The sequence below is a fragment of the Sarcophilus harrisii genome, chromosome 3 (assembly GCF_902635505.1).
Source record: "Sarcophilus harrisii chromosome 3, mSarHar1.11, whole genome shotgun sequence".
Lineage (NCBI taxonomy): Eukaryota > Metazoa > Chordata > Mammalia > Dasyuromorphia > Dasyuridae > Sarcophilus > Sarcophilus harrisii.
Window position 1 is genome coordinate 339,406,022 of NC_045428.1, and position 27,580 is coordinate 339,433,601.

The window sequence follows — 27,580 nt, forward strand, 5'->3', positions numbered from 1 at the left end:
TTTATCATTAGCAATGAATTTTGTGAGTTTCTCCTATTGTTCTCTTTCTTCTACCCCAGACATACCCCAATGTGGAAATCAAGAACATCACAATATTTTTGAATGAACACAAAAAGGAAAGCATTCTGCCCATCACACTGCCCACATGATCCTATAAAGAGGTCTTTGCATAGGATTAAGCAGCCCACTCTCAGTTCTTCAGGGGAGAGAGTGAGGCAACATGTATTTCTGTGGTAGGATTCATTCTGTGTTTAATCAAACCAACGAATGTCTTTTTTTTTTCAATCTTTCACCTTCCTTGCACTATAATTGTACAGGACTGATTGACAATGCTAACCTTTTGTGTTATGAGTGAATGGTATATAATTGCCCATTATGCAAATTCATAACATCTCATTTCTGAATTAGACATCAATTATGAAAACAGTGATTGAAGAAACTCAATAGAAAGTGAAGAGGGCTCTGGGCCATGACTCAAAACAAGAGTGAAATAGATAGAAAGATGCAAGCTCCAAACTGGCTGTCAAGTTGACATGACTGTATGCAGTTGTGAATGAGCTCTTGGTTTTCCCTGGGTGTCAGCAGTAGCTTCTTTCTGCAGAGTATGGAGCCTTATTAAGTTACCCTGATGTGACAAGACAATAATACAATCAGCTGGGCTCCTGGACTGAGCCTTATATCTGAGTTCCAGCAGCTAAGAAGGAAAATAAAAGAAAATTAACAATATTGCAAAAGCCTATTTTTCAGGAGTTGTTGGGTTATTTACTGAGTTATGGTGACAAATTGGGGAAATAAAATTACTGGAGAGCTCCGCCATATTGCACTAAATTGTCAGCGTATGACAAGATAACCTTAAGAATTTATGATTCTAACTACCCAGAAAGAAAACACATAACATTATTTTTAACTTTAAAAACATTACTGTGTGAGTTTCTCTGTGTGGCTATGTGTGGTTATAAAGAGTAATTCCCCTATTAGCTTTAAATGATGGTGCAGATTTCACACATTAAAATTTCTTGACATTTGACTTTCTCCTAGTTTTGGCTGTCATTCTTCATCTTCTCCTTCTTTCTTAATTCTTTGACCTTTTCCTCCCCTTTCCATTTGAGTATCAGAAGATACCTCATCTCCCACCTCATAGAATGGATAAATATGATCTTTACTATTGCCTCTAGGTGGTTCTGCGGGGAGGACTCATCACAGGATGCAGCTCAGAGGGTTCAATGGACCTGGTGGATGCATTTCTCTTTGAGGTAACAGGGCAGGGCTGAGGGATACAAGTGGAAAGTAATAGAAGTTGATCATGATAAGCTCCTGAGCAAATAGGGTGAATAATGAGAACAAGCTAGGCCCAATGCAGTGGAATATGCCACATGGAACTAAATGTCTAAAATGATAAGTCAAGAACATTTATTAGGTGCCTGCTGTGTGCCAGGCACTGTGCTAAGCTTTGGATAACAAAACATTTACATAGAGCTTTGAGATGTGTCCTTTTCTCACAACAACCCTGAAATGTAAATAGCAAAGTCCCATTATCTTCATTTTACAGGTGAAGAAACAAAGACAAAAACTTCATCTCCAGCATTGCATAGTTAATAAATGTCAGGGCAATGAAGCCACTTCTCACTTCACACTCAGCACTTTCCCTCCTACCCCACACTGCCAAAAAGCAGCTAAACAGTATCTAACAGAGAAGCAGAATCACAGCCAAGTTCACAGAAGCCACTGGGAGGCAAAGTCCAGGGACAGGCTACTAGAGTGACCACTGTTGAAGAAAACAAGATATCAAGTTAAACAAAACAAAATTTTAAAAATTAATTTGTGATCCATCAAGGGCCTTGCTAGCAGGTGAATATTTGGGGCATTGCTCTGACTTCCAGCTTCTTCTGAATTCTCTTTCTGTGAAGCATTTGTCTTATTGCCATTTTCACTATTCTCCATGGTAACAGCCAACATTAAGTGGTGGCTGAAGTCATCCAGCTGAGTGTCATTAACTTCCTCCCAACCTATTACTGTCCTTACACCTTTCTTCCCATCATTTCCTAGTGTCTCGGAGGAAGAGACTGTCCTTCCTAGAGACTAACATCAAAGTCTCCATCCAGAGCCATGACTAAGAATTTTTATACCTAGGGAAAGAATCAAGAAAGATGCCTGCAGTTGGGTGGTAGAAGGAAGCTTATGACAGCTGCCCAAAGCTAATCAGATGCCCCCTTGCCCATCATTCTGTGAGGAGAATACCTACTCCCTCTGCAGATAAGGGGGCCCATAAAGGTTCCTATGCTTCAGTACCAGATGTTGCTATACAAGAGGTCCTCTAATTCTAGTCCCTAGCCCTGTCCAAGCCTTCCTTCCCTCTTAATAGGACCCAGACATAAACTGGCACAGGATAAATGGGGTGATGGATAGCCTAATGGATAGCCATCACATTGTGGCCATGATATTCTTGCTTATTCCCTTCCACATGTCTAGGTACCAAGCATCTCCCCAGTAGAAATGTTTGAAGATGGTTGGGGAGGTTCATACATGATTCCCATCCCCATGATCCCACTGGCCTCAGTTTGGACCCAACCATGTTACTCCCATTCTCAATGAAATCCAGGGGCTCCCTATAACTGCTAGGATCAAATATAAACTTGTCTGACAGTCAAAATTATTTATATCCTGACCCACACACACCTTTCTAATTTTATAATCCATTACAACCCTTGACAAATGCTAGAATTGCCAGGATGCAGTAAGCCCTTGGAAAGAAAAGGTTACATGGCTTTTTAAATGTATTGACTGTAATAAAGGCTTACTTGTGCCATCTTGGTACATCTCCGCCTCCAAATCTGTTCTGGATGTTATGACTTCTTGACTCCTCCATATAATTATGTACCAAACCTTACCTATAAAATAGAACAATCTTGGTTGGTATATCTTTAGGAAACCAAGGCCTCACAAAAAAAAATGTGCCAAAAGCAAGACTTAAACCCTGACTCCATGGCTATCCCCTATCTACTACTACATGAAAATAGGCTATGGTGAGTTAAACTCAAAATGGGTCAAATAGTGACTGGTGTGGAAACAGAAGAGCAGAAGGAAGCCAAAAAGGTAATCTGTGAATTCCAAAGACCTATAATAATACATGGATCGTCTCTTGGATCTTCATGACATGAAGTAAGTGCTGCAAATACAAAGCTTATCTATTTCATAATATTACCTAGGTTCCCCATCTATCTCCCTTCTCTTTTCTAGCCCTTTCAGTTTATTCTCCATAGTCTTCTCTGTTGCCTTCAAAGAAGCTCAATTATTTTATATTTATTTGTTTAAGTTGAATCCTCTCATAGAATATAAACTCCTATAAGGCAAGGGCCGTGTTGCTTTTTGCATTACTATTGTCTAGGAAAGAGGTGACAGAGAAATAGTTAATAAGTGCTTATTGAATGAATGAATCTGGGGGAGGGGGGAAATAACTTTTTTCCAATCCTATTGGCCCACCATTAGCTATCTTCCTAATTTTTTTGGCTGTCAACCTCCTAGAGGCAATGCTTGCCTCTGCTTGAACCCTCACCATTCCCTCCTTAAAGTCATACAATCCAGCCTCCTCCCCAAAGTATTTCTGTTCTGGCCCTGCCTGAAGTAGAATTGGCCAGAGGTTGCCATAGAACAACTTCTATGATCCAAATAATCTAGGAAGAGCCATTTACTTCAGAAATGGAAAGACAAGAAGAAAATAGCTCAGTGAACTATCTTCATCCAGAAGAGAGGATTATGGGGACTGAATGTGGATCACAACAAAGTATTCTCACCCTTTTTATTGTTGTCATTTTCTCAAATTTTTCCCTTTTTGAGCTGATTTTTCTTATGCATTGTGATAAATGTGGAAATGTGCTTAGAAGAATTGTACATGTTTAACTTATATTGGATTACTGGGGGGGAGAAAAATGTAAACACAAGGTTTTGCAAGAGTGAATTTTGAAACCTCTCTTTGCATGTATTTTGAAAAATAAAAAGTTTTTATGATTTTTTTTTAAACAGCATGCAAGAAGTCAGAGACAAGAATGATCTCAAATCCACAGTGGGACCATTCAGGATCACAGAAACGGTCAGAACCAACTCCTAACTGGAGAATATGCAAAGTGAAGGAGTTGGAAAAACTGAGGTCAGAATTCATAATGAACTAACAAAAGAATGAAACAGAAGCCAAAGACTGGGGCCTAGAGTGGGACCTAGTAACAACCCCATCCAAATTTGTAACAACAGTGTCAGTGGTAGTAGTATCCAGACTGTAGAAGGGACAAGACTAGACAAAATCTACTTAATCTATTTGATAGTGCCTTAAGTGACTAGCATGAGAACAAAATCCTAATCCCAGATCTGATGCTAAAAACATGAGTAAACCAAAGAAAATGGTAAACACAATGAAGAAATACTGTGAATCAGGAAATACCCAAAAGCTAGACCAGATAAAGAGAATAATCCCATAAAACCTATAAAAAGAGATTCAGTTTGGGGTGGGAGAGAACATATTAGCCATAATGTCTAGAAGATATGAAGCAAGAAATAAAAATGAAATTAGAAATGAATAAAACTTTGAGAGGGGGAAAAGAAGAGAATAAATAGCTTAGAACAAAGAATAGAAAATCTAACCTGAGCAATAGAGTTCTGAAAATTGAATAGAACAAAAAAAGTACTCAATAACTTCATAAAACAAAAAATATTTGGGAAAAAGTCAAAAGATTTTTATAAAGAAGCAATGTAAAGTGCACATTATCAAAAGCAACTAAGCTAGATAATAGATAACAGAGAGGTGGTTTAAGAATGAAGTGAACCCCTGAAAGCCATGATAGGTAAATAGACAGATAAAATCCAGGGTAGAATACTTCAAGAAAATATCAATGGAAACTAACAAGATTTAGTAGAATCAGAGGGCAAAGTAAAACTAGAAAGAATCCACTGATCACCTTCTAAAAGAAGCTTCAAAGTGAAAACATCTAGAAATTGTTATTATTCAGTCATTTTTTATTCACATCTGACTTTCATGACCCCACTTGGGATTTTCTTGGCAAAGATACTGGAGTGGTTTGCCATTTCCTTCTCCAGCTCATTTTACAGAGATGGAAATTCAGGCAAACAGGGGGAAGTGACTTTCTCAGGGTCACCCAGTTAATAAATATCCGAGGCTGTATTTGAACTCAGAAAGACAAGTTTTCCTGACGGTAAACCAGGTACCCTATCCACTACACCACCTATAAACACCAAATCCAAAACTTTTAAGTCAAAAGAAAGATATTGTAAACAATCAGTTTTCATATGAGCCTATGTTGCATTTAGTGAAAGAAGAAAAAATCTGGAATATGGTATTCAAAAAGATAAAAGATAAAGTTTTACAGCCAAGAATGTCACTATTCAAAACTGTTTCAAACCTATGGATTAGGGGTGGGATTGAAAGGAGTAGCATGGATCTTAAATAGAATAGAAGACCTTCAGGCATTATTGATTTAAAAAAAAAAAAAAAGGCAGAGGTGAACTTCACAATGGAAACACAGGAGTATAGAGACACCTAAGAAGGTAAATACATTTGAACAATTGAAAAGGGTGAAATGAAAATTAGGTCCTTATATTCTAATAAGTAAGAAGAGGCAAATGTGGTAAGTTTGTTCTATTATATTAGTGATAAGAGAGAAAATAAAAGGAATACACAGGACAAAAATGAAAATGGAGAAAACTGTATTTTCTTTTTACATAAAGGGAATGTATGAGAAAAAGAATATACAAACATAGAAAGTGAGGGAGAGAGCATCTCCTGAACCTGAGTCATTTGTATATGAAATAAGCAAAGGAGGCTTAAACATATACACATAAACACATGCAGTTTGCTATAGAAATGTTAAATTCAATGTGGAAGCAAGTATGGACAGGAAAAGAGAAGAGAAAAGGATAATGGGAAGAAAGTCAGAGAGATAATAATAACAAACAAAATAAACTTCACCTTCAAAAGATTGTAAAAGGAGAATTTCAAAAGATAGAAGGAGTTTGTAAGAATCAGAAATCAGAGACTGGGCTAGGTGAAGAGAAGAAAGGCAAGGAAACAGAAGTCCACTTGGTAGATGTCTGTTTTGATATTTCTGTTTCTTCACCCCTTTCTTCTTTGTAAAGATGGAGAAAAGGAAACCAGGTTAGCCTGGAGTGAAATATACTATTCACAAGATGGACAAAAATAAAATTGAAATGGTTAAAGGAGATAAGCAAGGAAATTACATTGTGCTTAAATGTACTGCAGATAATTAAATAATGTCAGTTATTAATATATGTGTACCAAATGGCATAGCATTTACATAATTAAGGGAAACGCTAATTGAATTAGAGGAAAAAATAAACAGCAAAACTAGAAGAGTTGGGGATCTTAATGTGCCCTTTTCAGGCCTAGACAAATTTAACAAAAAAGACAAATAAGAAAGAAAATAGGATCTGAATAGAAATTTAGAAAAATTTCTCATGATTAATGAACAGGAATAAAAAGAAATATACCTATTTCTTAAAAACTTTGGAGTCAGCTTCATCACCTGCCTTTCAATCAATCTCTACATCAAATCTACCTGATACTTAGGGTTGAAATACAGAAACTTTTATCTCTTATTCTTTACCCCTGACTATTGATAAAGATAAAACAGACTGAAAAAAAAAATGAATTCCTCAAATAATTAGAAGATCTCCAAAATGTCTCTAACCTGCTATATTTTTAAAAATAAAATGCTTTTTAAACCAGTGTAGTACAGTGGAAAGAACAGTGATTCTGGAATCAGAGGACTTGGATTTAAATCCTATTCCTGACTCTTGTTTCTTATATGACCATGACCTCCCTGTGCCTCAATTTCTTCATCTGTAAAATGGAGGGACTTGAACTGGAAAACTTCTAAGATTTCTTCTGGCTCTATGTTCCTACACAAATTTTTTTTTTCAATCTTACTCTAACCTGAAGCAGCCTCTAGTATTTTTAACCTTAGGAGATGGGCCAGAGTCCAGATTTTAACAATTAGTACAGAGAGAATTGCTTTAAGGGTTGCTGACTCATAGCAGATTTGACAAACAGCAAATACTTTTAACGTGAATGAGACAGCTCCAATGAGATTCCAGGTCATGAGACCCAAGCTACTGATTGGCTAGGAAAGAGAAATCTTTGTATTTAATTAAAATAACCTGATTAACTCAATGGCCTTCACAGGTATCATTGGATAAAACAACATCTTCTTCTTAACACCTATCTTCAATTGATTTGTTTAAAGATGAAAATTGATATCCACAGTCATATTTTGCCTAAAGAATGGCCTGACCTGAAAAAGGTAACTTTCAATGACCTTGCTGAACTTCTGCTTTCCTCTGTGATTTCTCCATGTTTATGTTACAATCCTTTCTCTTTCTGTGAAAATAAAATATTGGGTTTCCTTAGTTTTATGGGATTTAATTGTTATTGATTATAAATTTGTTTTCCATGTCTCTGACATTTGTTTTGAGAAACAGCTTATGGGAAGAAATCAGAATTTTGCTACTTTTCAAATTATTATTATTACTATTATTATTATTATTATTGCCACATATCACCCCTTATGAATCACAAATCTGTCTGGTGGAAGTCAGTTTTATTTGTTTTAAATCAGATTGTAAAAGAACAAACAGATGCATAGGGATGTGTCACAGCTGCAGAATCGAAAACTGGGATTTTCAAGTAAATGACCATCAGATTCATTTGCATAATCTTCCCAGAAGATTGAAAGCTTGGCAGTTTTACAAGGTCTGGAAAATAATTTTTACAGAGAGATGCACAGCTTTCACCTATTTGCCCATGGCTTTTGGCCAAACTTCAGATGATCAGAAACTGAGAGTATTCTCCCAGATCATGGAATCTAAGGTTTTCATTTTACAGGTCAGAAAAAGGAAAGCCTAGAAAGGTGTCCGAACCAGCTCAGACAGGAAGTCATAGAGTCAGGATCTCAAACCTCTTTTCTGATTCTATATGCAGAAAACGTAGGTTCAAATCCCAGTTCTCCTTTTGGGAATTGGTTTTTCCCCATCTGGAAATGAGGGGGCTAGATACAACATCCTCCAACATCCTCTATGAGTCTAAAATTTCTGCCAACTCTAAATCCTATTTCTGTCTAGTTTGCCTTTCTCTTTGCCTTATGCTTGATAAATTTGTTATGAAGAACAATGAAGTGACAACCTCAAAAACTAGAATAAAGGATGCATTCTTTGTAAAATAGGTTTGCCTAGAGTAAAATGTGAAGTTTCCTTAAGTCCAAAATGTGCCTTTCCTCTTTTCACAATGAATTTTTGAATGAATGTTTCTTAATGAAATCAGAAGAAGTAGGGTTTTTTTTAACAAAATAAAGTTAAAATAGTTTTCAGCTTAGCTCAAACTGGGAAAGCCTTTCTCTCTCTTTTTAAAATACAGTATTCAATCTTCTAGATTGATATACCACTAAGAATATTCCACCTCCTCTAATCCAAGTAAGAAAAAATAAATTATATTCATTTAAGTTTTATTCCAGGCACAAGGGAACTTATTTTTCCCCTCTCCATGTTCTCTGAAGTATTGGTAATCCTAAATTTTCTTTATATACTAATACAGGTGAGAGCTCAAAATTTTACTTTCTTCTGAGAATTAATTACTCAGGAACATATGGTTCCCCAATACTAGCAGCCCATAGATTAAAATATTGAAATGACCCTTTTGGAAATGTTGTAGACCAGAACTATAAAAAAGAATAAAGAAAACAACTCTAAAAACACATGGGAGAAAAAGGGGAAAGAAACTAAAAACAATGAAATTATCACCTAGAAATTTAACCCTAGATGAAAAGATAAAAAATGTAACTTCCTATCTTCTTTATTGAAGTGAGGGCCCATGGATGTGAAATATTATTTATACTTCTAGACTACATAGAAAGAATGGTTGGTTTTGTTCAAGTGCTTTGTTTTTCTCTTCATCTTTTTATTCTTAGTTTCAAATGAATTTGACATATAAACAAAATATCAATTTTAAAGTTTTAAGAAAAGCTATAAATGTCCACTCTATACATTTCTATAAATATCATCAATAAAAATCTTTAAAAGTTGTTTCCTCTCTATCCCCTTCCCTGCTGACAAAACAAACAAACAAACAAACAAACAAAAAATAATGTGACTAACATCTCTGCTAAGAACTTGTTCCTTAGCATCCTTTTGACCCAGTTGTGTATTCCTGAAGGACAAGCAGACTCTCTTTGATGTTAATGATTTCATGAAATAAAAGCACCAAAAGCTCTTAATTCATAAATTTTTGAGACAGAAGCAGTTAGACCTATTTGCTTGGGGGTTGGTATTCAGTGCATTTAGAGCTAGGAAATGATAGTAATTTTATTACAGTCTTTACGGCTGGAGCATCACTGTTTTATTTTGTATTTTGCTTTTTTTTTTCCTTGAAGAGTTTATATACTAAGAGGATTCATACAAAACAGCAAGAATGATAAGCACCGAACTAGTTCTTTATGGGTCTGGTACACAAATTCCAAAGCTAGATTCTAGATACCAGACTTTAATTCAGGCTTTAAGACTTTTCATGTTGCACCCACTTATGGGGAAGTTAATCCTAAGAATTCCCACCATTTCCCTTTTATTATCCCGCCCTGAAATATCACACAGGTGAGAGCCCCTGAAATAGTCCACAAGACCTATAGTTGTTGATTGCTTCCTAAGTATATAAGACCAGAAGAACATTTATATAGAATCTGCAACATTTCAGAAGTAAAAAGAAAATGAAAAACTCCCACACTCCATATTGCTAAGGTCAAGGAGCTGATGGCAGTAGTTTTAACTAATTTTTAAGTACGAACTTTCACGTGGGGAGAGGGGAAGAGAGTCAAAAATTCTCAAGAACAGGACCCAGAAGTAGAAGTTGTGCTAATTTTGCCTTCAGATATAATTTAGATGGGAACTGAGATGACCTCTGCCTCAAAATTTCTCCCATTACCTCTGTAATATATTCAAGAGTCATTTGCTAGTGATATTTTAAAATGCTCTGATAAGAAAACAATCTATTTTAAGAACCTGGTAATATTTAGCAGTCATTTACATTTTAGTGTGAATGAATATACTCTGCTACTTTCCTCATAACATTTAGCTGAGATTGTACACTAAGGGAAAAAAAAAATTATAGGAGGATGTGCTATGTGCTACACAGAGCCATACATGGCTGCTTTATAAATATTTGAAAGAAGAAAAACACACACACACACACACATATACACACACACACACACATATATATATATCACAGTAGTCTAGGATCTTAATCCAAACTGGATTTGAATACAGGCCCTGGCTGTACATAGTTGAATGAAGAGGAAAAAAAGTAGAGTCTACTGATTTTGCAATTAAGATATCTGGGTTCAAATTCTTTCTCTTCCACTTATTTCTTTCCTAGTGTGCCATACTAATCAGCAGGGGCAGTGAACATGAAAATAGCTAGTCACATAATTAGTGTCACAATTGAAAAGGAATAGAAGTTGGACATGAGGTCAATATTGCATATATTGAGGAAATTATTACAAGTATACAATTGTGACCTTCTCCACATATACTCTGTACCCTATCATCTTGTAGGAATACGCTCCATCAATGTAAAAGCCTCTAACTTCTAGTTATAAAAGTCTATGCCCCCAAAATTGCACATATTTAACATATATTGTATTAAATTGCTGTCTAGGGGAGGAGGTGAGGGAAAGGGAGAGAAAAAAAATTAGAACACAAGGTTTTGCAAGGATGAATGTTGAAAATTATCTATACATATGTTTTGAAAATAAAAAGCTTTAATTTAAAAAAATTTATACCCTATAGCCTTAGAGAATTGTTTGAAGCTCACAGAGTTTAAGCAACTTGTCTATGATTATAATGACAGGCAAGGAATATAAAGTCTAGATTTCAAATCCAATACCTTATCTACTACACTAGGGCTTTCCCTCCTCTTAAAAATCCACTTCAGGTTGTTTTGTTTTAGCATATTATGGCACTTGCCCCATTTGACTTTTACTTATTTTATTACTTATTTTGTCTTTCCTACTAGAATATAAGGTCCTTGAGGGCAAAAAATTCATCTTTATTTCCCTCATAGTACCCAGCACAATACAAATATTGAATAAATTTAAATGCTGCTATTTAAGGTTAAACAGGGTAGTTTATAACATAATGGGAGTGTGGAAGATGGTTAGAAATTGTGTTCAGGCCTCAGAGTTTCTGGGAAGCATGGAGAATGGATCCATAATTCAATCAGTGCTCCCATTGACTAGAATCAGAATAAGGAGCTTATAGAATCGTAGATTTAAAGCAGAAAGAGACCGTAGAGGCTGAGTCCAGCCGTTTATTTTACAGATGAGCAATCTAAGGTATCTAGAGTTCCAATGACTGGCCCAAGATCACACAGTTAGTAAGTGTCTAAGACAGAATTGAGCCCAGGACTTCCTGACTCCAAGTCCAGATCCTATCCATTACTCGAAACTGATCAATAAGAGTGTTTTTTAAGAGTAGGAGGAGCAGAATTGCCTGTTTGTCCTCATTCACTTATTCTGCCATGTTTGAATATCTTCTTATTCTTGCATTTGATATCCTGGCTACTGACCCTCTTAAAATAAAATCAGGAGTCACCCTCCTCCACAGTCTTCCAGTACTGAGTACCCTGGGGGACCTGGCCCTGCCTATTTAACAATGAGGTCAAATCTGTTTTCCACATCTAACATCTTCCACTGCCCAGTGTCCTCATGCTACCCATCAATTGTTCAAAGTCCTTTCCTGAATTATCCTGCTTACGCTTACTTTCTGTTCCCTCCTCTGTTCCTGTTTCAAAATTATTTTCTTCCCTAAAATCACAGAGCTTTAAAACTACAAAGAACATATAGTAATAAATTTTCCATCTCATCATTTCACAGATTGGAGGAGGTAAAGATACTAGCTGTGGGACTCTGAACAAGACACTTAATCTCTATTTAATTCAATTTTATCATCTATAAAATAGGAATAATAATAGAACCAACTTCCTAGGGTTTTTGGATTTGTAGTTTCATGAGCAATCATCTTTTCATTATGCTATGTTATAGAAATTATTGTTTTATTCCATAAATTAAAAATTAAATAATTTTTTAAAATTCAGACCTTTTATTATGTTAGTCCATTTTGTACCATGCTACCTCACTATTTGCTCCAGTGTTCTCCTAAACATCTTCCATGTCAGTCCACAAAGGGTTTTTCTTCAAAGACTAACTTCAGCTTGATTTCCAAGCAATGAACCAAACCATCAGACTTATTTTATAATAGTTTTCTAATTATGAGACAGATATCAATAGCAAATTCATTCAATGACTGGGCACATGGCCAGAAATTCAGTTACTTTAAATGTATATGCAAACTTGGGTAAATGGAACAAATATTGTTTTAGTCCATTTTGTATTATGCTGCCTCAAGATATCTTCCAGTGTTCTCCTGAACACTTCCCATGTCAGCCCACAAAGGGTTTTTCTTCAAAGACTAACTTCAGCTTGATTTTCAAGTAATTAACCAAACCATCAAACTTTTCCTATAACAGTTTTCTAATTATGAGCACAGATATCAATAGCAAATTAAATGACTGGGCATATGGCCAGAAAACTCAGCTACATTAAATGCATATGCAAACTTGGGTAAATGGAACAAATAAAGAGCCAGAGACACAAATAAATTTGATAAAATGCTTTTCCTTTTCAAGGACCATCAGGAGGTCATGGTATAGAGCATATTAGATGTAATATTAAAGGTTTTCCTTTATTTTAAAAATATTTTTTGATGTATACAATGCAACTGAAGAATATTCTTTCCCTCTTTCATCTGCTTTTCTTACCATTTCTTTCTTTCATTTTCTTTTCCATTTTTTTTTTTGCAAGCTCTATAATAAAGGCATTAAAAGAATAATCTGGTCTTAGGTATCATTTTAGAACCTCAGGCTTCAATGAAAGAATCAATGTTTCTTTTAAGCCCATCGTTGCTTTTTAAATATTAATAGCCAAACCAAGGTGACGTTCACTTTGCAGCTGAAAGAAGAAAAGAGAGCAGGCAGAATCAACAAGGCATTGGCTAATCATTAGCTGATTGCAAATGAGGAGGATCAAAAAGCCAGTTAAGATGTGCTTTTCATCTTTTCTGGAAAAGAGTGTTGTTAGGCCTAGTGGTTATTGCTGAAACCTTAGGAAACATCCCAGCTGGAGAGACACATTTTATGGAGCTGCATTTGGGGTATTACAAATTCATTAAGGTCCATCTTCACAAAAAATAAAGATTCCCACAAAAAGTAATAAGAATGAGATTTGTGTGTGAGATTTAGTGCTGTGAAGTCTTGGACTGAGAGGCAGAAGATGCTGGATTCTAATCTTAGCACTTCTACTTGCCACCTCTATGACACTGGGTAGGCCATTTAACCTCTCAATGCCTCAATTTCCTTGCCTGTCAAATGAGAATGACTTCCATGGTCCCCACTAACTCTAAATGATCCTGTGACTTGCAAAGTAATTATATAGAAGACAGATGCAAATTGTAAGAATCCCCTCCCCTAATAAACTCCAAGGAAGTCAAGCAAATCTAAGGGTATTATTTCAAGTGTATATATATATATCCTCACAGGCTAATCACTAATTACTTGCTAATTAATGATCATGATTTTCTTTTAATACTTTTAGTTTTTAGGAAGAAACTATAATAAGCATAGTATGGTTTTGTGTAATAATCATACAATAAAGTTTGGTTTTCACAAAAATAAATTAGAAGTTATTTGATATTAATTTTACAAAAAGAGTTCATTATAAATATCCTTTGAAGTGGGTCTCTTTCTCTTATTTGCTATGTAACTTTTACAGTGGCCCTAGGTATTTTTGCATATAGAAAAGAAAGAACAAAGTATGTCCTTGTATGAGGTACTGGAGGCAGAAAATTGAAGCTCAGTCTAGTGATAGCTTCCTATAGTAATTACCTTGAAAACTAACCATTGAACTGTTGTCTGGGCTGTTCTTTTGAATGTTGTCAGTACCTTCTAAATTTGTGCTCTGGGACAAAGCCCCATTCACTGTGCCTTAGTTATGTCTCTGAACTGTGGGAAAAGTCATCTCACCACTTCCAGTTAGCTTATCTATGAAAAGAAAATAATACTTGTTATCACATATATCACAGAGTTATTGTGAAGAAAATTCTTTGTAAATATTAAATTACTTCATAAATGTAAGCTATTACTTAAGAGGTAAGCTCTTGAAAATATGATTCAATTTATGAAAAATTAATAAGCAGGTAATTTTCAGTTATATAGCTATTATTTTTATTTGAAGTTAAAGCATTAAATTAAAATGCCTTGAAACTCTGTATTGACTGCAATTGCCTGCAAAGATTCTATAAAGTTCTTTGAACTTGTTAAATTCCATGGAATAGTCCACAGAGAAAAAATCCAAAGACTATCAACGAGTATTAGTGGAGTTCAACTGGAGTCCTGCATTAAAGGAAAAGAAAAATAACAGAAGGGGAGTTTGGGCGAGAGGGGAAAGAGCAGCTTTGTTAAAAAATAATTACAGACTCCATCTATATCTAGTAGATATTTAAACCAGGAGTCAAGGCAAACATATCTTAGTACACATACTCCTAAGACATTTAAGGATTTCTGAGATCATGAGGAAATAAATGGCTGCAAAGCTTCCATGAATTTTATAGTTGCTTTGGTCTAGGATTTTCTTCTACTGTTTTCATTGATATTATTTACATGTGCCTGGATCTGAATTCCTGGATAGAGTCAGCAGGGGTTTGTATAAATGAAATCTGTTTCTTTAAAGATCTTAAGACCTCTAAAGAAACAGATTTCATTTATATAGCACCTACTATGTATCAGGCACCATGCTAAATAATGTACAAATATTATCTCATTTGATCTTCATGTCAGCCCTGAGAAGTAGCTGCTATTATTATCCTCATGGAAGACATGGATTTGAATTGCTAATTAGTTTCTGAAGATTGATTTGAATTCAACTCTTCTCGACTCTAGGCCCAGGACTCTGGCCACAATCTCAATAAAATAGGAGGCTAGGTTATCTGCTATGATAACAAAAGCTGATGTTTCTATAGTATTTTGCAGTTTGTTAGTTGGCACAGGGGATAGAGTATTGGATTTAAATTCAGGAAAAATCATTTCAAATCTGGACTGAGACACTTACTAGCTATGCAACCCTAAGCAAGTCACTTAACTCCTTCAGTTTCCTCAGCTGTAAAATGAGCCTGAGAAGAAAATGACAAACACCCCCGTATTTTTGCCAAGAAAATCCCCAATGAGGTTACAAAGAATAAGACATAACTGAAAAAAAAAACTGAACAAGAAAAGCAAAAATTCATTTTAAAAAATTAGAGAAGGTTAGCAAGGATCCAGTTGAAGTTAGTCACTATGTATTTGTAGTGAGAAAATTGAACTCAATCACTTTAACTTATTCAATGACTCAGCAGCCCTAAAGCAATAATGGAGAAATCATATGGAGAGGTTACAAAGGAATAAGGATTCACCGGGCTAGAATGGCAGATAATGAAGGGACACAAGGGATTCTGGTATAGTAGCTGCTGAAACTCATTCTTCATCAAGCTGTGGGCACTCTGGAATTTCTCTACTGCAACCTTCCCCCTCTTGTGCATTATCTTCCCCCATTAGAATGTAATGCATTTGGCAAAATAACTGTTTGGACATGTATACACATATTGTATTTAACATATGCTTTAACATATTTAACATGTATTGGTCTACCTGCCATCTGGGGGAGGGAATGGGGGAAGGAGGGGAAAAATTGGAACAAAAGGTTTGGCGATTGTCAATGATGAAAAATTACCCATGCATGTCTTGTAAACAAAAAGTTATAATTTTTAAAAAAAGAATAAAAAACAATATGATGCATTTGAGGTCAGAAGCTGTCTTTTTTCTTCTGTATTTGTATTTGGGGATATTTGTACCCCCAGTGCTTAGCATAGTGCACATAGTTAGTGTTCAGTAACTGCCTGTTAGCCAATTGAATGATTAAAACTTAAAAATTCCATATAGAAATTGAATGAAAGCCGGATATGGAAGCAAGCTAATAAGTGAATGAAAAGATATTAAGCATTTACTCAGTGCAAAGCACTGTGCTGGAGTAGGGAGAAAAGACCTGGAAAATAAGGATTCATCAAGAGATTGAAGATTATGAAAATTGCAAAATATAGGTTTACTGAGAGACCGAGAGGTAAAGGTGCATAGGAGGCTGTAGTTAGAGGAGGATTTTAGATTTCCAGATCTTGGAGATGGCAAAATCTGAGAAATGCTGAGATCTTGGATCTGTTGGTATTTGACTGAATGGAATGAAGGAGGTACCAGAAATTTAGGAAGTGAAGGAATCATGACAGATCACAGCTTTTTTTAGAAAGATTATCAACATGAATAATGAAAGCCTTGAAGAACATATATTAAGAAGGAGAAATGACCTCAAAAGTTATCTAGTCCAATTCCTTCATTTTTCAGGTGGGAAAACTGAGGTCTAGAAATGAAGATCTTACAGGAATTAAATAGCAGAACCAAGATTCAAACTCAGGTCTTTTAACTCCAAATTCAGTGCTCTTTCTACCATACCACATTGCTTCCCATTATAGGAGATGGTGATATAAAGAAAAGGGTCATGGGCTAACTACTAAAGTTGTTGTTGAAATAGTTGCAATAATGACCAAGGAGCTAATTAAAAACAGCAATAAGAATGAAGAAAAATCTGTGCAAGTAGCATGTATGATCCCTGAAAAGCAGTTATTGCCATTCAAGGATGTGCTAACCCTTCCTCCTGCCTCTTACATCTTGGTTCTATGATTCCCAACCTGGTATTCTTTTCACCATTCCAGACTGTCTTTCCAAGGAAGCCTTAAGAATGACAAGAAAGCACATCACCATTCTACAATTTGAATTGTAGAGAAGAAAGTGAATTTTTTGAAAGTATAATATCACCTAGTTTCACTAGAAACTCAGAGAACTGAGATAAAATCTGAAACAGGGATCAAAACTGGAAGCAACTTTAGAAATCATCTAATGTTTACATTTCACAGATGAAGAAACTGAGGTCCAAAGAGAAAAATGTTTTGCCCAAGATCAAATAGATGGAAATGACAGAACGGGGACTTAACTTTAGGGCTCCTAGCATCAAGACCACCTACAAAACTCATATGAAGAACATCCCCTTATACATCCTTACATCTTTGTTTTTCCAGCAGTTTCCAACAGCCCAACAGTGAGCCAACTATTGTTCATTACAATATATAACTAATAATGAATTCCAAAAGAAAAAAAAGAGGAAATGATGTCATTAAGAAATTTATCAGAAGAAGAGAAAATGGGTTGGTCACATGGGAAAGGAGAGAATGATAGGAGCACTGCCAGAACTTCCACTGGTACCTTTGTGGTATCAGGAGAGACCAAAAGAGACCTCTGGTCAGTCTCATAAGATGATAAAGTCTAGAGTTGTATGGAATGGATAGGTGTGGATGAATTGTTTTGGAAGGAACTTCCAAATCAATGAAATCACAGATCTATTTGAATATTTTAGTTCATTTCTATTTGAGTATTTAGTTCATGCCATAGTCATTATTATTTGTTTTTAGGAATTTAAATATTATATTTCCTGAATTAAATATTCCTATGAACTATGGGCTTATTTCCATTTCAACCCATTGAGAATTTAATTGTGCTTTTCTACTCTTTACAGAGATATGGCTACGGAGGATGGGTGCAGCTCCATCACGATAGTAAGGTTGGTACCTTTCCTCTCATCAGGTTTTATGGACCCACTAGTTTCCTACAAGTATCCAATGCAGTAGAGAACCTACAGAAATTTGTGTGATTCCAAAGGAGGACCTCCAGATAGCTGAGTTACTTTATCTCCCTGATTAACTTTGCATTCTCTGAGAGGTTTCTCAGGGTTATTAGGAAAAAATGGTTACCTTCAAACAGCAGCATTTTAAAAAGATGAAACTATAGTTTGAGATGCCATTAAAAAACTTCTTTTTGCCCTGAAACCAATTTGGACTTTTATTATTCTGCTTTTAGGAAATGACCTAGTCTTCACCACAGGTTATTGTGGTGTGTTAAGGTAGGCTAAATAAATGGAGTATTTTGGATTCTGGTGCAAGTTAGAGAAATTAAATATCAGAGGCACAGGAGAAAAGCCTTCATTGCGGCCAGAGCTTGATAAAAGTGAAAAGTAAGGAAGGAGAAAGAGCCTCCAAGCAATCCAATTTGCAAATAATTAGGCCCAAGGGTGAACTAGAAATCTGGCCCTGGGAAGGACTGTATCCTCTAACTTTATTCACAGAGTAATAATGAGCTATCATTAACACAGCTGGAGCCTGCTTAGCATTTCTTCCTCATCTTCCACTTTTCTGAATCTTATTTATGAAGTGTTCCTGTATGCATTCTGTACAGCACATAGCATAAACAAGATACACAAAAAGCAAGCATTATGCCTAGCTTTCTAGAGTCCACAACTTTAACTAGTTGGTTATTTTATTAAAGGTAAAGTACTACAGAGGTGGAGGTGCTTAAAGCTCCCAATAACCCAAATCTTAGGAACTTCGTGCCTAATTTTTGTCCCATTGTTTCAATTTGAAATTTGACTCTAGAAACAGAATCTGTGGAAATACTAAGTCTACTACAAATATGTACCTACATGTAGGGAGTCATAATATTTTTTATATAAGATAACACCATCTTACAAAGGAAATTGTGGTGTTTGAAGTGGACATTATTGTGCAAAGTGATTATGACATAATCATAACATTTGAAATGTTGCCTAGAGCACTTATTTTTGCAAAAAAAAAAACCTTATTATTACATTATAATCAAATCCCTCAGTAGCATCACTTGGCCGATTGTCCAAGACACAAATCAAGTAAAATTTCAGAATTTAAAATTCAAAGGGACTTTGTTAATAATCATCTTGTTCAACTGTATCATTTTACAAATGAGGAAAATAAGGTCAAAGTCTATATAAAACAGAGACAAGGTCGTTTGAGTTGGGGTTAGAGATATAGCTGGAGTTATAGAAAGTTAAGCTTTGAAGGAAGTTAAGAATGCTAACGGGTAGAAGTGAGAAAGGAAGGCACTCCAGGGGAGTTGGTGGGAGATGCCGTGTTGTGTATGATCAATAGCAAGAAGACCAGTTAAAAGGTCACAAGGGAGAATAAGCCTGCAAAGTTAACCAGGGCCAGGTTGGGCAGGGGTGTAAATACTAAAGAGAGGAGTATTTATTTTATGCTAGAGTCAATAAGCAACAAAACACAAGCCATAATTAGGTTCTTCATAAGCCCTTAAATATCTGATGACCTTATGAGATCATTAAAAGCAAACTTCTCATCAATCATTTGGAGATTTAAATTTCATAAATAGCTGCTAATACTGAAGAACTTTGCCACCTGTCTCTACTTTGTAATGTGAAGGATTGGTTAGATGACATGATTCAGAGTCACCTTGTCTCTTGAGGTCAAGATGAAGTGCTCCAATAATGCCTCTAATATTAATGATGTCCATCACACACACACACACACACACACACACACACACACACACACACACGGGTCAGTATAATATGTGCTCTTCACCTCACCCCCTGATACAGGTACAGACGATCAACAAATGGGAATACATGGGAATTATTCACAGATTATGGAATGAAAGGAAGGAAACAAGTAATCATGAAGTGTCTACTATGTTCCAGACACTGTGTTAAACATTTTATAAATATTGTCTCATTTAATTTTCCTAATAAACTGGGAGATAAGTGCTATTATTATCTCCATTCTATAGTTTAGGAAACTGAGGCAGAAAGAAGTGACTTGCCTCTACCCCTAGTAAGTGTCTCAGGTGGAATTTGAATTCAGGTCTTCTTAATTCCTGATCTAGCACTCTAGCCATTGTGCCATCTAGCTGCCAAGTTGGACACAAGCATTAGAGATCCTGAACCCTAGCTCCCCTCTGTATTGATTTTAATTTCTGGTTCCTATTTTTCCCCCTTTATCTCCTTAATTTGATATTGTTTTAACCCTCTGTAATAGATTCTGTATCTGGATTCCTGGACCCCAATTTCCGTTCATGTTCTCTGTATCACCCTCTCCAAACTTAACGTTTGGTGAAAGGTCAGAGGACAAGTCAAGTCAACAAGCATTTATTATGCACCTGCTATGTGCCAGGCACTATTCAATCTTCATAGTGATTGGGTTTTATTGGGATCAGAAAGTAATAGATTTATATCTAGGAGAAACCTTGGAGAACATCAAGTTCAAAAACTTTAACTTTAATTTTATATATGAATAAACTGATGCCAAAAGAGTTTTAAGATTTTCTCAAAGTCACAGACTATGTGTCTAAAGCAGCATATAAACACAGAATCATCCTGACTGTAGGGCCATCACTCATAGGTAACACACTGGTTACCTATCTTAGAACTGTAGAAATTATTGCATTGTGACTATATACATGAGCTATAGAAATGCAAAAAGTAAATAAAAATATTAGAGAGCTCATGAGAATAATATCATTATACTGTGCCACAGCATCCTCTCATCCTTAACACATTCACTTAGCTCCCCTTCCCCTTTGGCTGATTACAATCTTTTAAGCAATAAAGAGATAACTTCCCCCACCTTTTTTTTATTTCTGTGTTATGATTATGACTGTAAAAATGAAAAATAACTTTACTCAAGTATTTGCACTGGACAGAGACGGGGAAAATAAACAATTTCAGAGTTGAAAGGGACTTTGGTAGCCAACTAGTACAATCCCATTTCAAATAGAATTCTCTCTACAATATCCATGATAAATGCTCATCTAGCCTTAAGCAAAGTTTCAATGAAAGATTCCCCAAGCTGTTCATTTTGCTTTGTGACTGCTTCATAGTTGGAGGGAGAGAGAGACAGACAGACAGAGAAACAGAGAGAGACAAACAGAAAGAAAGAGAGAAAAGAGAGACAGAAAGAGAGAGAGGAGAGAGAGAGAGAGAGAGAGAGAGAGAGAGAGAGCAAGCACTTTATTAAGTACTTATACTCTGTGCTAAGCATTGTGCTAAGTTCTGGGGATATCAAAACAAGAAAACTAAACATTCCCTACTCTCAAAGTGATTACATTCCAAAAGAAGAAAATAAAGCATAAAGAGGAGCTGGAAAAATGAAGACAGACTGAAAGACCAGAGCATCATTGCTGGGGTTCCTATTAATGTAAGAGAGTTTTTCCTTACCTAAAGCCTCTTTGTTATTTCCACCCATTCATTGCTCCTCTGTATGCCCCCTTGAGCCCAAGAGAACTAATCCAACTCTCTTTCATATGATAGACCAACTTGTACTTCACACCTTCCATGACCTATTGCATTGATGACAATCTAGTTGCTGTGCTTTTCCCTAGTTGCTCATCAGCTATTCTTCCCAAACTGTGTTGCAAGAATGTCCATAATGTGGAGAAGCAGTCAGAAATTTTAATAAGTATTGATAATTATTCTTAAAGCAAATTGTCAGTAATCCAAGCAGCAGAGTAATATAATCAATAGATTACTGCACTTGAAGTTAGAAAGATCTGTATTCAAATCCCACCTCTGATACTTACTAGCTTCTTGACCATAGGCAATTCATTTAAACTTTCTGTATCACAGGCAACACCTCAAAATTGTAATTTATTTATGACTGGGAATTGGATTGGGGAGGAGAGAAGTTGTAACTGATGATCCACATCAACAGATACTTGATAAAGTGAAAAGTCAGAGATATGTATACACAACTTTATTCAAATGAGAACAAAATAAAAGGAAAAATATCCATAAAAGATAAAATACTGAAACTTACAAAATAAGAAATATGATCTTAATAGACCAATCTGAAAAGGAGAAAACAAATAAATCATTAATGAGCTTCTCTGCAAACAACACCAGGACAAGTCCATTCTGTCAATGAATTTTTGCAAATTTTCAATTATATACAGGATTGACTGGAGTGGGGAGAGATTGAAGACAGGAAAATTAGCTAGATGCTAGATGTAATCTCTATATTTCTAGGCTATTTTTAAACATAATAAAAATGGCATGCTAATTCAACTCTTTTATGAGACAAATGTGGTTTGAGCTCATAAAGTTGATGCATGAGAAATATAACAATTATGACACCATTTTTCTCCCACCTTCCCCAGGTAAATAGCAATAATGAAATTTGGGATTTTTCACTTGCAAAGTGTTTTCATTCTTCTACATTCATTTAATGAAACTAAACTTCTGGGACAACTAGCCTCAATGCTTAATTTAACTGAGATTTGAGCTTCTCAAAAGATCTTCCTGAAAAACTTCACAATTGTTTTTCTCTCTGTTTTCCTTCTCAGTCCTTAATTCCTGAATAGACCTGGAACAGTGCCAGTGACATTTGTCATTGTAGAGTTTTATAAAAATTTCAAAGAGCAATACATTTCTCTTTTAATTAGTATATATAAGAAGCAGTAAATGAAGCAAGAGTTTGGCACTTTGGCACCTCTGATACTTATTAGTTTCTCGACTATAGGCAATTCATTGACTAGTGAACACATAAAAATGTTTCAGAAACCATACACAGGAGGGCTGGAACAAAAATCATTCCACATCTGTGGGTCATTCTCATCAACATTTATTGAAGGCTTACTATGTGCTAAGCATTCAGGCAAAGACAGTCCCTCTTTCAATTACCTTATGGTCTAATTGGAAATTGCACAATAACTAGCTCAGTGCCTATCACATAGTATACCTTTAATAAATGCTTGTGGATTAAGTAATGAATAAAAATACATATTATATAAATCTATTATTCTTGATGAGATCAGTTGTTTCTTTGCATTTGACACCTAAGCCTAACTACTAGGAATGGGATGATAGAGCAGTAAACAAAAAGAAGATGGCTACTTTTGGAGAGGGGGCAGAAAGTAGGCTTTAAACTAACCCCTAAAAATTCCCTCAAAATATCATATTAAAGCTAGAAAGGACCTTAAGGATCATCTGCTCAAATTCCTGTACTTAATAGGAAAGGAAACTGAAACTCAGAGAAGCAAGTCATTTGTCCAAGAACACAAACAAATCCAAATCTCACAGACTTGAATACTGTGAGATCCTCTTGTCCAAATCTCTCATTTTACCAAATGGAAGAGAAAGACTCAGCGTTAGTGTCAGAGCAGGAACTAGAATCCTTTTCTCTTATCTTTCAGCCCAGCACGCTTTCATTCAGGCTACTTCAATCATAGGAACAAGATGTACAGTGGTTAGTCAGGAAAATTCATCTTCCTGAGTTCAAATCTGGCTTCAGTCACTTACTATCTGTGTGACTTTGGGGAAATTACTTAACCCTGTTTGCCTCAGTTTCCTCATCTATAAAGGTGATCTAGAGAAAGAAATAGAAAGGTACTCCAGTATCTTTTCCAAGAAAACCTCAAATGAAATAATGAAAGATTAGATGAGGCTGAAACTACTCAACAACAAATTTAAATCTGATTTCCTCAAGGACAGGAGAGTTGGTGGTCAGACTATAGATGTCCTTCAGTCTCTGATTTCATGACAAAGAACTAACCAGGAATTTGGCTCCTTAAAACTTCCACATGTACCCTGTGACCCAAATTCACCCCATCCAAGCTCCTTCTTTTACTCTTCAGGAATGTTTTAAGTTGTGTAGCATGGTAATGTTCTAAGTCGGGGTGGGGGGTGAGGTAAGGAATAGAGAAGAGGGGGGAAAGAGAGGGACAGAGAGAAAAGAGAAAGAGAGAGGGGAAGGAAAGGGGAAAAGGAGAGAGAGAGGGAGACAGAGAGAAAGAAGGAGGGAGAGAAGAAGGGAGAGAGGGAGACAGAGAGAGACAGGGTGGATGCCATAGCAATAAAGGAAACAGTCTTCTTTCGCTTACCTTCCCATTCAAATCATTGGTTCCACTTTCTATAGATCAACTTGGTATTCTGAAGCCAAAAAAATGCTGTGAGGTGGCCACTGGACAGTGAGCAGATAAACTTCTTACATCAGGGCCAGACCTTGCTTCTTATTGTAAGGCTGATCTTCAGTTTGGATATCACCATACCCAAAACTCTCCCTAAGGAACCCTAAGAGACCACAAGATGAAAATCCAGCTGGAGTCTGCTTCTGTCTCCACTCTCAATATCCTATCACAGGTTCCACAAACACATAGTTCTACTCATTCCTTAACTCAAGGATCTAGTAACAATCTTCTTACTTAGAAGAATACAATTTCTTATCTTCAATTCTTTAAAAATCTTCTGTGGGACAAATTGCCAGCCTCTGGACAAATTCCACCTCCACCTCCCACCCCATATCCCTATTCTTGTTTTAGAACTCCATGTAGGAAGATAAATTAGAAGTAGGTAGAGACCATAAAGCCAATCATAGAAATTTGGGTTTTATTAATATGATAAAATGGTATTTTAAAAAGATTAATCTGTTTATATACAAGATTAACTGAAGTGGGGGGAGATTGAAGGCAAGAAAATTAGCTAGAGGACTAGATTCAAAAAAGCTTAATATGCTAATGTCCCAGACTAAGATGTTGACAATGGGAAAGGGAAAGGGAGGTAGATATGAAAGACTTTATAAAAGAATTTAAATGATTTGCTGACTTTGAAATTTAAAAAATATTAAGTATTTTTTTTTTGTACAGAGCACTATGTTAGAGCTTGAGACACATAAAAAAGGTTAGACAAAGCACTGTCCCTTCCCCCCAAAAGCTTTACAATTTAGTAGGGGACTATAACTCATATATGAATGACTATAATACAAAAAAGAATATATTAAATGCTCTAGAGAAGCAAATAAAGTGCAGCCATGTGAAGGTTTTGGTCATTGCTAACAGGGAGTACAAAGGAAACTTTTATAAGTGGCATTTGAGTTGGCTTTTAAAGAATGATAGGAATTCAACAGTTACAGAAAACAAAGGAAGGCAGTTTTCATTTATAGGAAATAATAAAAGCCAAAGCATAAAGGGAAGTTTGGGAAAGGTTTTAATAAAGTGGAGAGTATGTGGAAGAGGGTACTCTCAAATCAGGCCAGACCAAAAGGATAAAATTAAGTTGTAGAAAGTCTTGAATGCCAAGCCAATGGAATTTGAACTTTACTTAATTTATTTAATAGGAAATAGGGATTCATCGAAGGGTAATGATCTAAAAGACTTGCATGTAATGGCATCATTTCCCTGAAATCATAGTTCTCTTTGAGAATGAAGGACAAATAATAACAACAACATAACTAATTTTATGTACAAGGAAGATTAAACTAACATTAGTGTGAAGACTGGAATGAACAAATTGAATGTGGGGAGAAGAAAAAGGGACAAGAAGAAGGAAGTAAAAGGAATAAGAAAGAGGAAAGTTGAGAATGAAACCAAGGTTTTGAACCTACTTAACGAGAACAATAATTTTATTTGTTAGAAATTAGGAAGGACAGAAAAGGAACTAGATAGTTCAGCCTTTCCAGGAAAAATTATAAGTATTGTTTTATTCATGAAGAATTTTAGGTGATAACAAGACATCCAAGTGAATGTATCCAAAAAGTAGTTAGAGATTTGTGAAAGTCTCCTATGACTCCTCAGTCTAGTCATCCTAGCAGTTTGGTTTGTGAATAAAGTCAATGAGACAGTGAATTATTAAGAACAATATTATACTTCTGAATAATAAATAAATTAATATCAAATACTTAAATTGAATAAAATACTAATTGATTAAGTTCAATTTTGATATCTTTTCATAATATGTTAGAACACAGAGTGAGACATCAGAATCATCATGTCTATCCTCTATACATTAAAGATGAGTATACAAAGGCATGGAGATGAAATTACTTGATCTATTCATACAGCAAATTACTGAAAAAACCCAGATTAGAATATTGGTGTCATGATTTCAGGATCCTAATTAGCATTTCCATAAATTTTCTGAAGCAAAATTCACAAAAGGCACAAGAGCAATGAGTCATCAAGTCAACTTTTAAAGAAAAATTCATTTGGTGGAAAAGAAAGACAAGGTACTAAGGAAATAGAGAGGCTAATCCATATGGAAGATGACGAAGAAGAGCTCACATGGGAGTGTGGCACCCAGTGAAAGAAAACATCTATTGCAGGGCTTCTTAGCATTCTTTGTCATGGACCTCTTTGGAGGTCATGGACCTCTAGAAAAACTAGGAATTACTTCTCAGAATAATGTTTTAATTTTTTTTATTCCTAAATTTCAGTGGAAGATTAATAAAAAATAAAGATGCAACTTTTTCCCATCCAAGTACATTCTAAAATTTAGTCATGGAAGCTATATTGCAGTAATTTCCTATTATAAAATCTAGTTGGTTTTGTACAGTGGAGTGTGCTATCAGCATTCACTGCCTTATTCCAACCTAATGTTCCATTATATTTTGTATTTTTTTGGTTTTGTTCCAGTTCAATATTTTTTGACAACAATCTAGATGAAGGACAAGAGATATAGAATAATACATTTGTCCTGAGATGTTGGTAGTGAAAGAACAAAAAAGTGCAAAAAACAAAACAAAACAAAAGACCAAACTCATACTTACTTAAAAGCACAGAAGAAAACAAAAAGAGATATTGTAGGTCATACAAATGGTACGATTTTCTTACTATTTTTTAAACTTAATATAAATTTGTTTTTAAAAAAAATAAACAATTCACAGCTTATTATGCAATCCTCTTTTTTGTCCTTGGTTTATTGAAATATTGACTAAACTCACAATAAAAATATTTTCAATGAAAAGAAATTGTTAAAATGTATTCAAATAGGTTTGCTAGTGGCTTAAAAAATTCACAGGGGAGACATTTCAAGTTAAACACAAACAAACAAAGGTTCATTCTTGGTTTAGCAAATCAGTGCCACTTTTTTTTAGGTTTTGGTTCATAATTCAATTCATTTGCAATCCCTGATTAATCTGATTGATCAATGTTCAAAAGAGTTTGGAAATTGAGAATGCCATCAACTATAGCACCACAGCAGTGTGCCTGCCAGAGGTCTATTTATGGTCATTGACATTTGGTTCTCTTGTGTAAAACACTGAAAAGAAACATAAATTGGAAATACTCCTTTACACAACTTGTAAGATATATGGATACTAAATCCCAAGAAGAAGCTATTTGTTCACTTTCCATTCTCATAGATGTTTATATAGTGACTTTTACAGCACAAAACAGTAGATTCACAATAAATAGCCATAGGCCTACTATCATACTATTGTTATAGTCTCCTAATTGCTCTTCCTGCCTTAAACCTGATTTCTCTACTCTGAAATACTCATAGAACCCCATTCCAATTTGTCTCCATTCCCCTGTCATGGCAATTTTCTTGAAATACAAATCTAACTATGTCTGTCTCTGTCTGTCTGTCTGTCATACACACACACACACACACACACACACACACACACCACTCTCCAATAAATTCCAGTGACTCCATTATCATCTCTAGGATTAGATATAAACTACTCTGTTTAACATTTAAAACTCCTTGCAATCTAGCTCCTTTCTATC

General features: G+C 35.4%; 1 protein-coding gene and 1 long non-coding RNA gene across 2 annotated transcripts in view; one reads left to right on the plus strand and one right to left on the minus strand.

The window, feature by feature from the left end:
- Window positions 1-2,798: 2,798 nt before the first annotated feature.
- Window positions 2,799-24,620, minus strand: LOC116422409. Its single transcript, XR_004233024.1, has 2 exons — window positions 23,957-24,620; window positions 2,799-2,888 (listed from the first exon to the last, which is right to left on the minus strand). It is a non-coding gene; the product is annotated as an uncharacterized LOC116422409 (long non-coding RNA).
- The window catches only part of ACMSD (aminocarboxymuconate semialdehyde decarboxylase), a 69,179-nt gene continuing 48,770 nt past the window's right edge, over window positions 7,172-27,580 (plus strand). Inside the window, exons 1-2 of the mRNA XM_003763816.3 lie at window positions 7,172-7,325; window positions 17,775-17,819. Of these exons, the coding sequence (XP_003763864.1) occupies window positions 7,269-7,325; window positions 17,775-17,819 (102 nt within the window). The 5' untranslated portion in view covers window positions 7,172-7,268. The remainder of the gene's footprint in view (window positions 7,326-17,774; window positions 17,820-27,580) is intronic.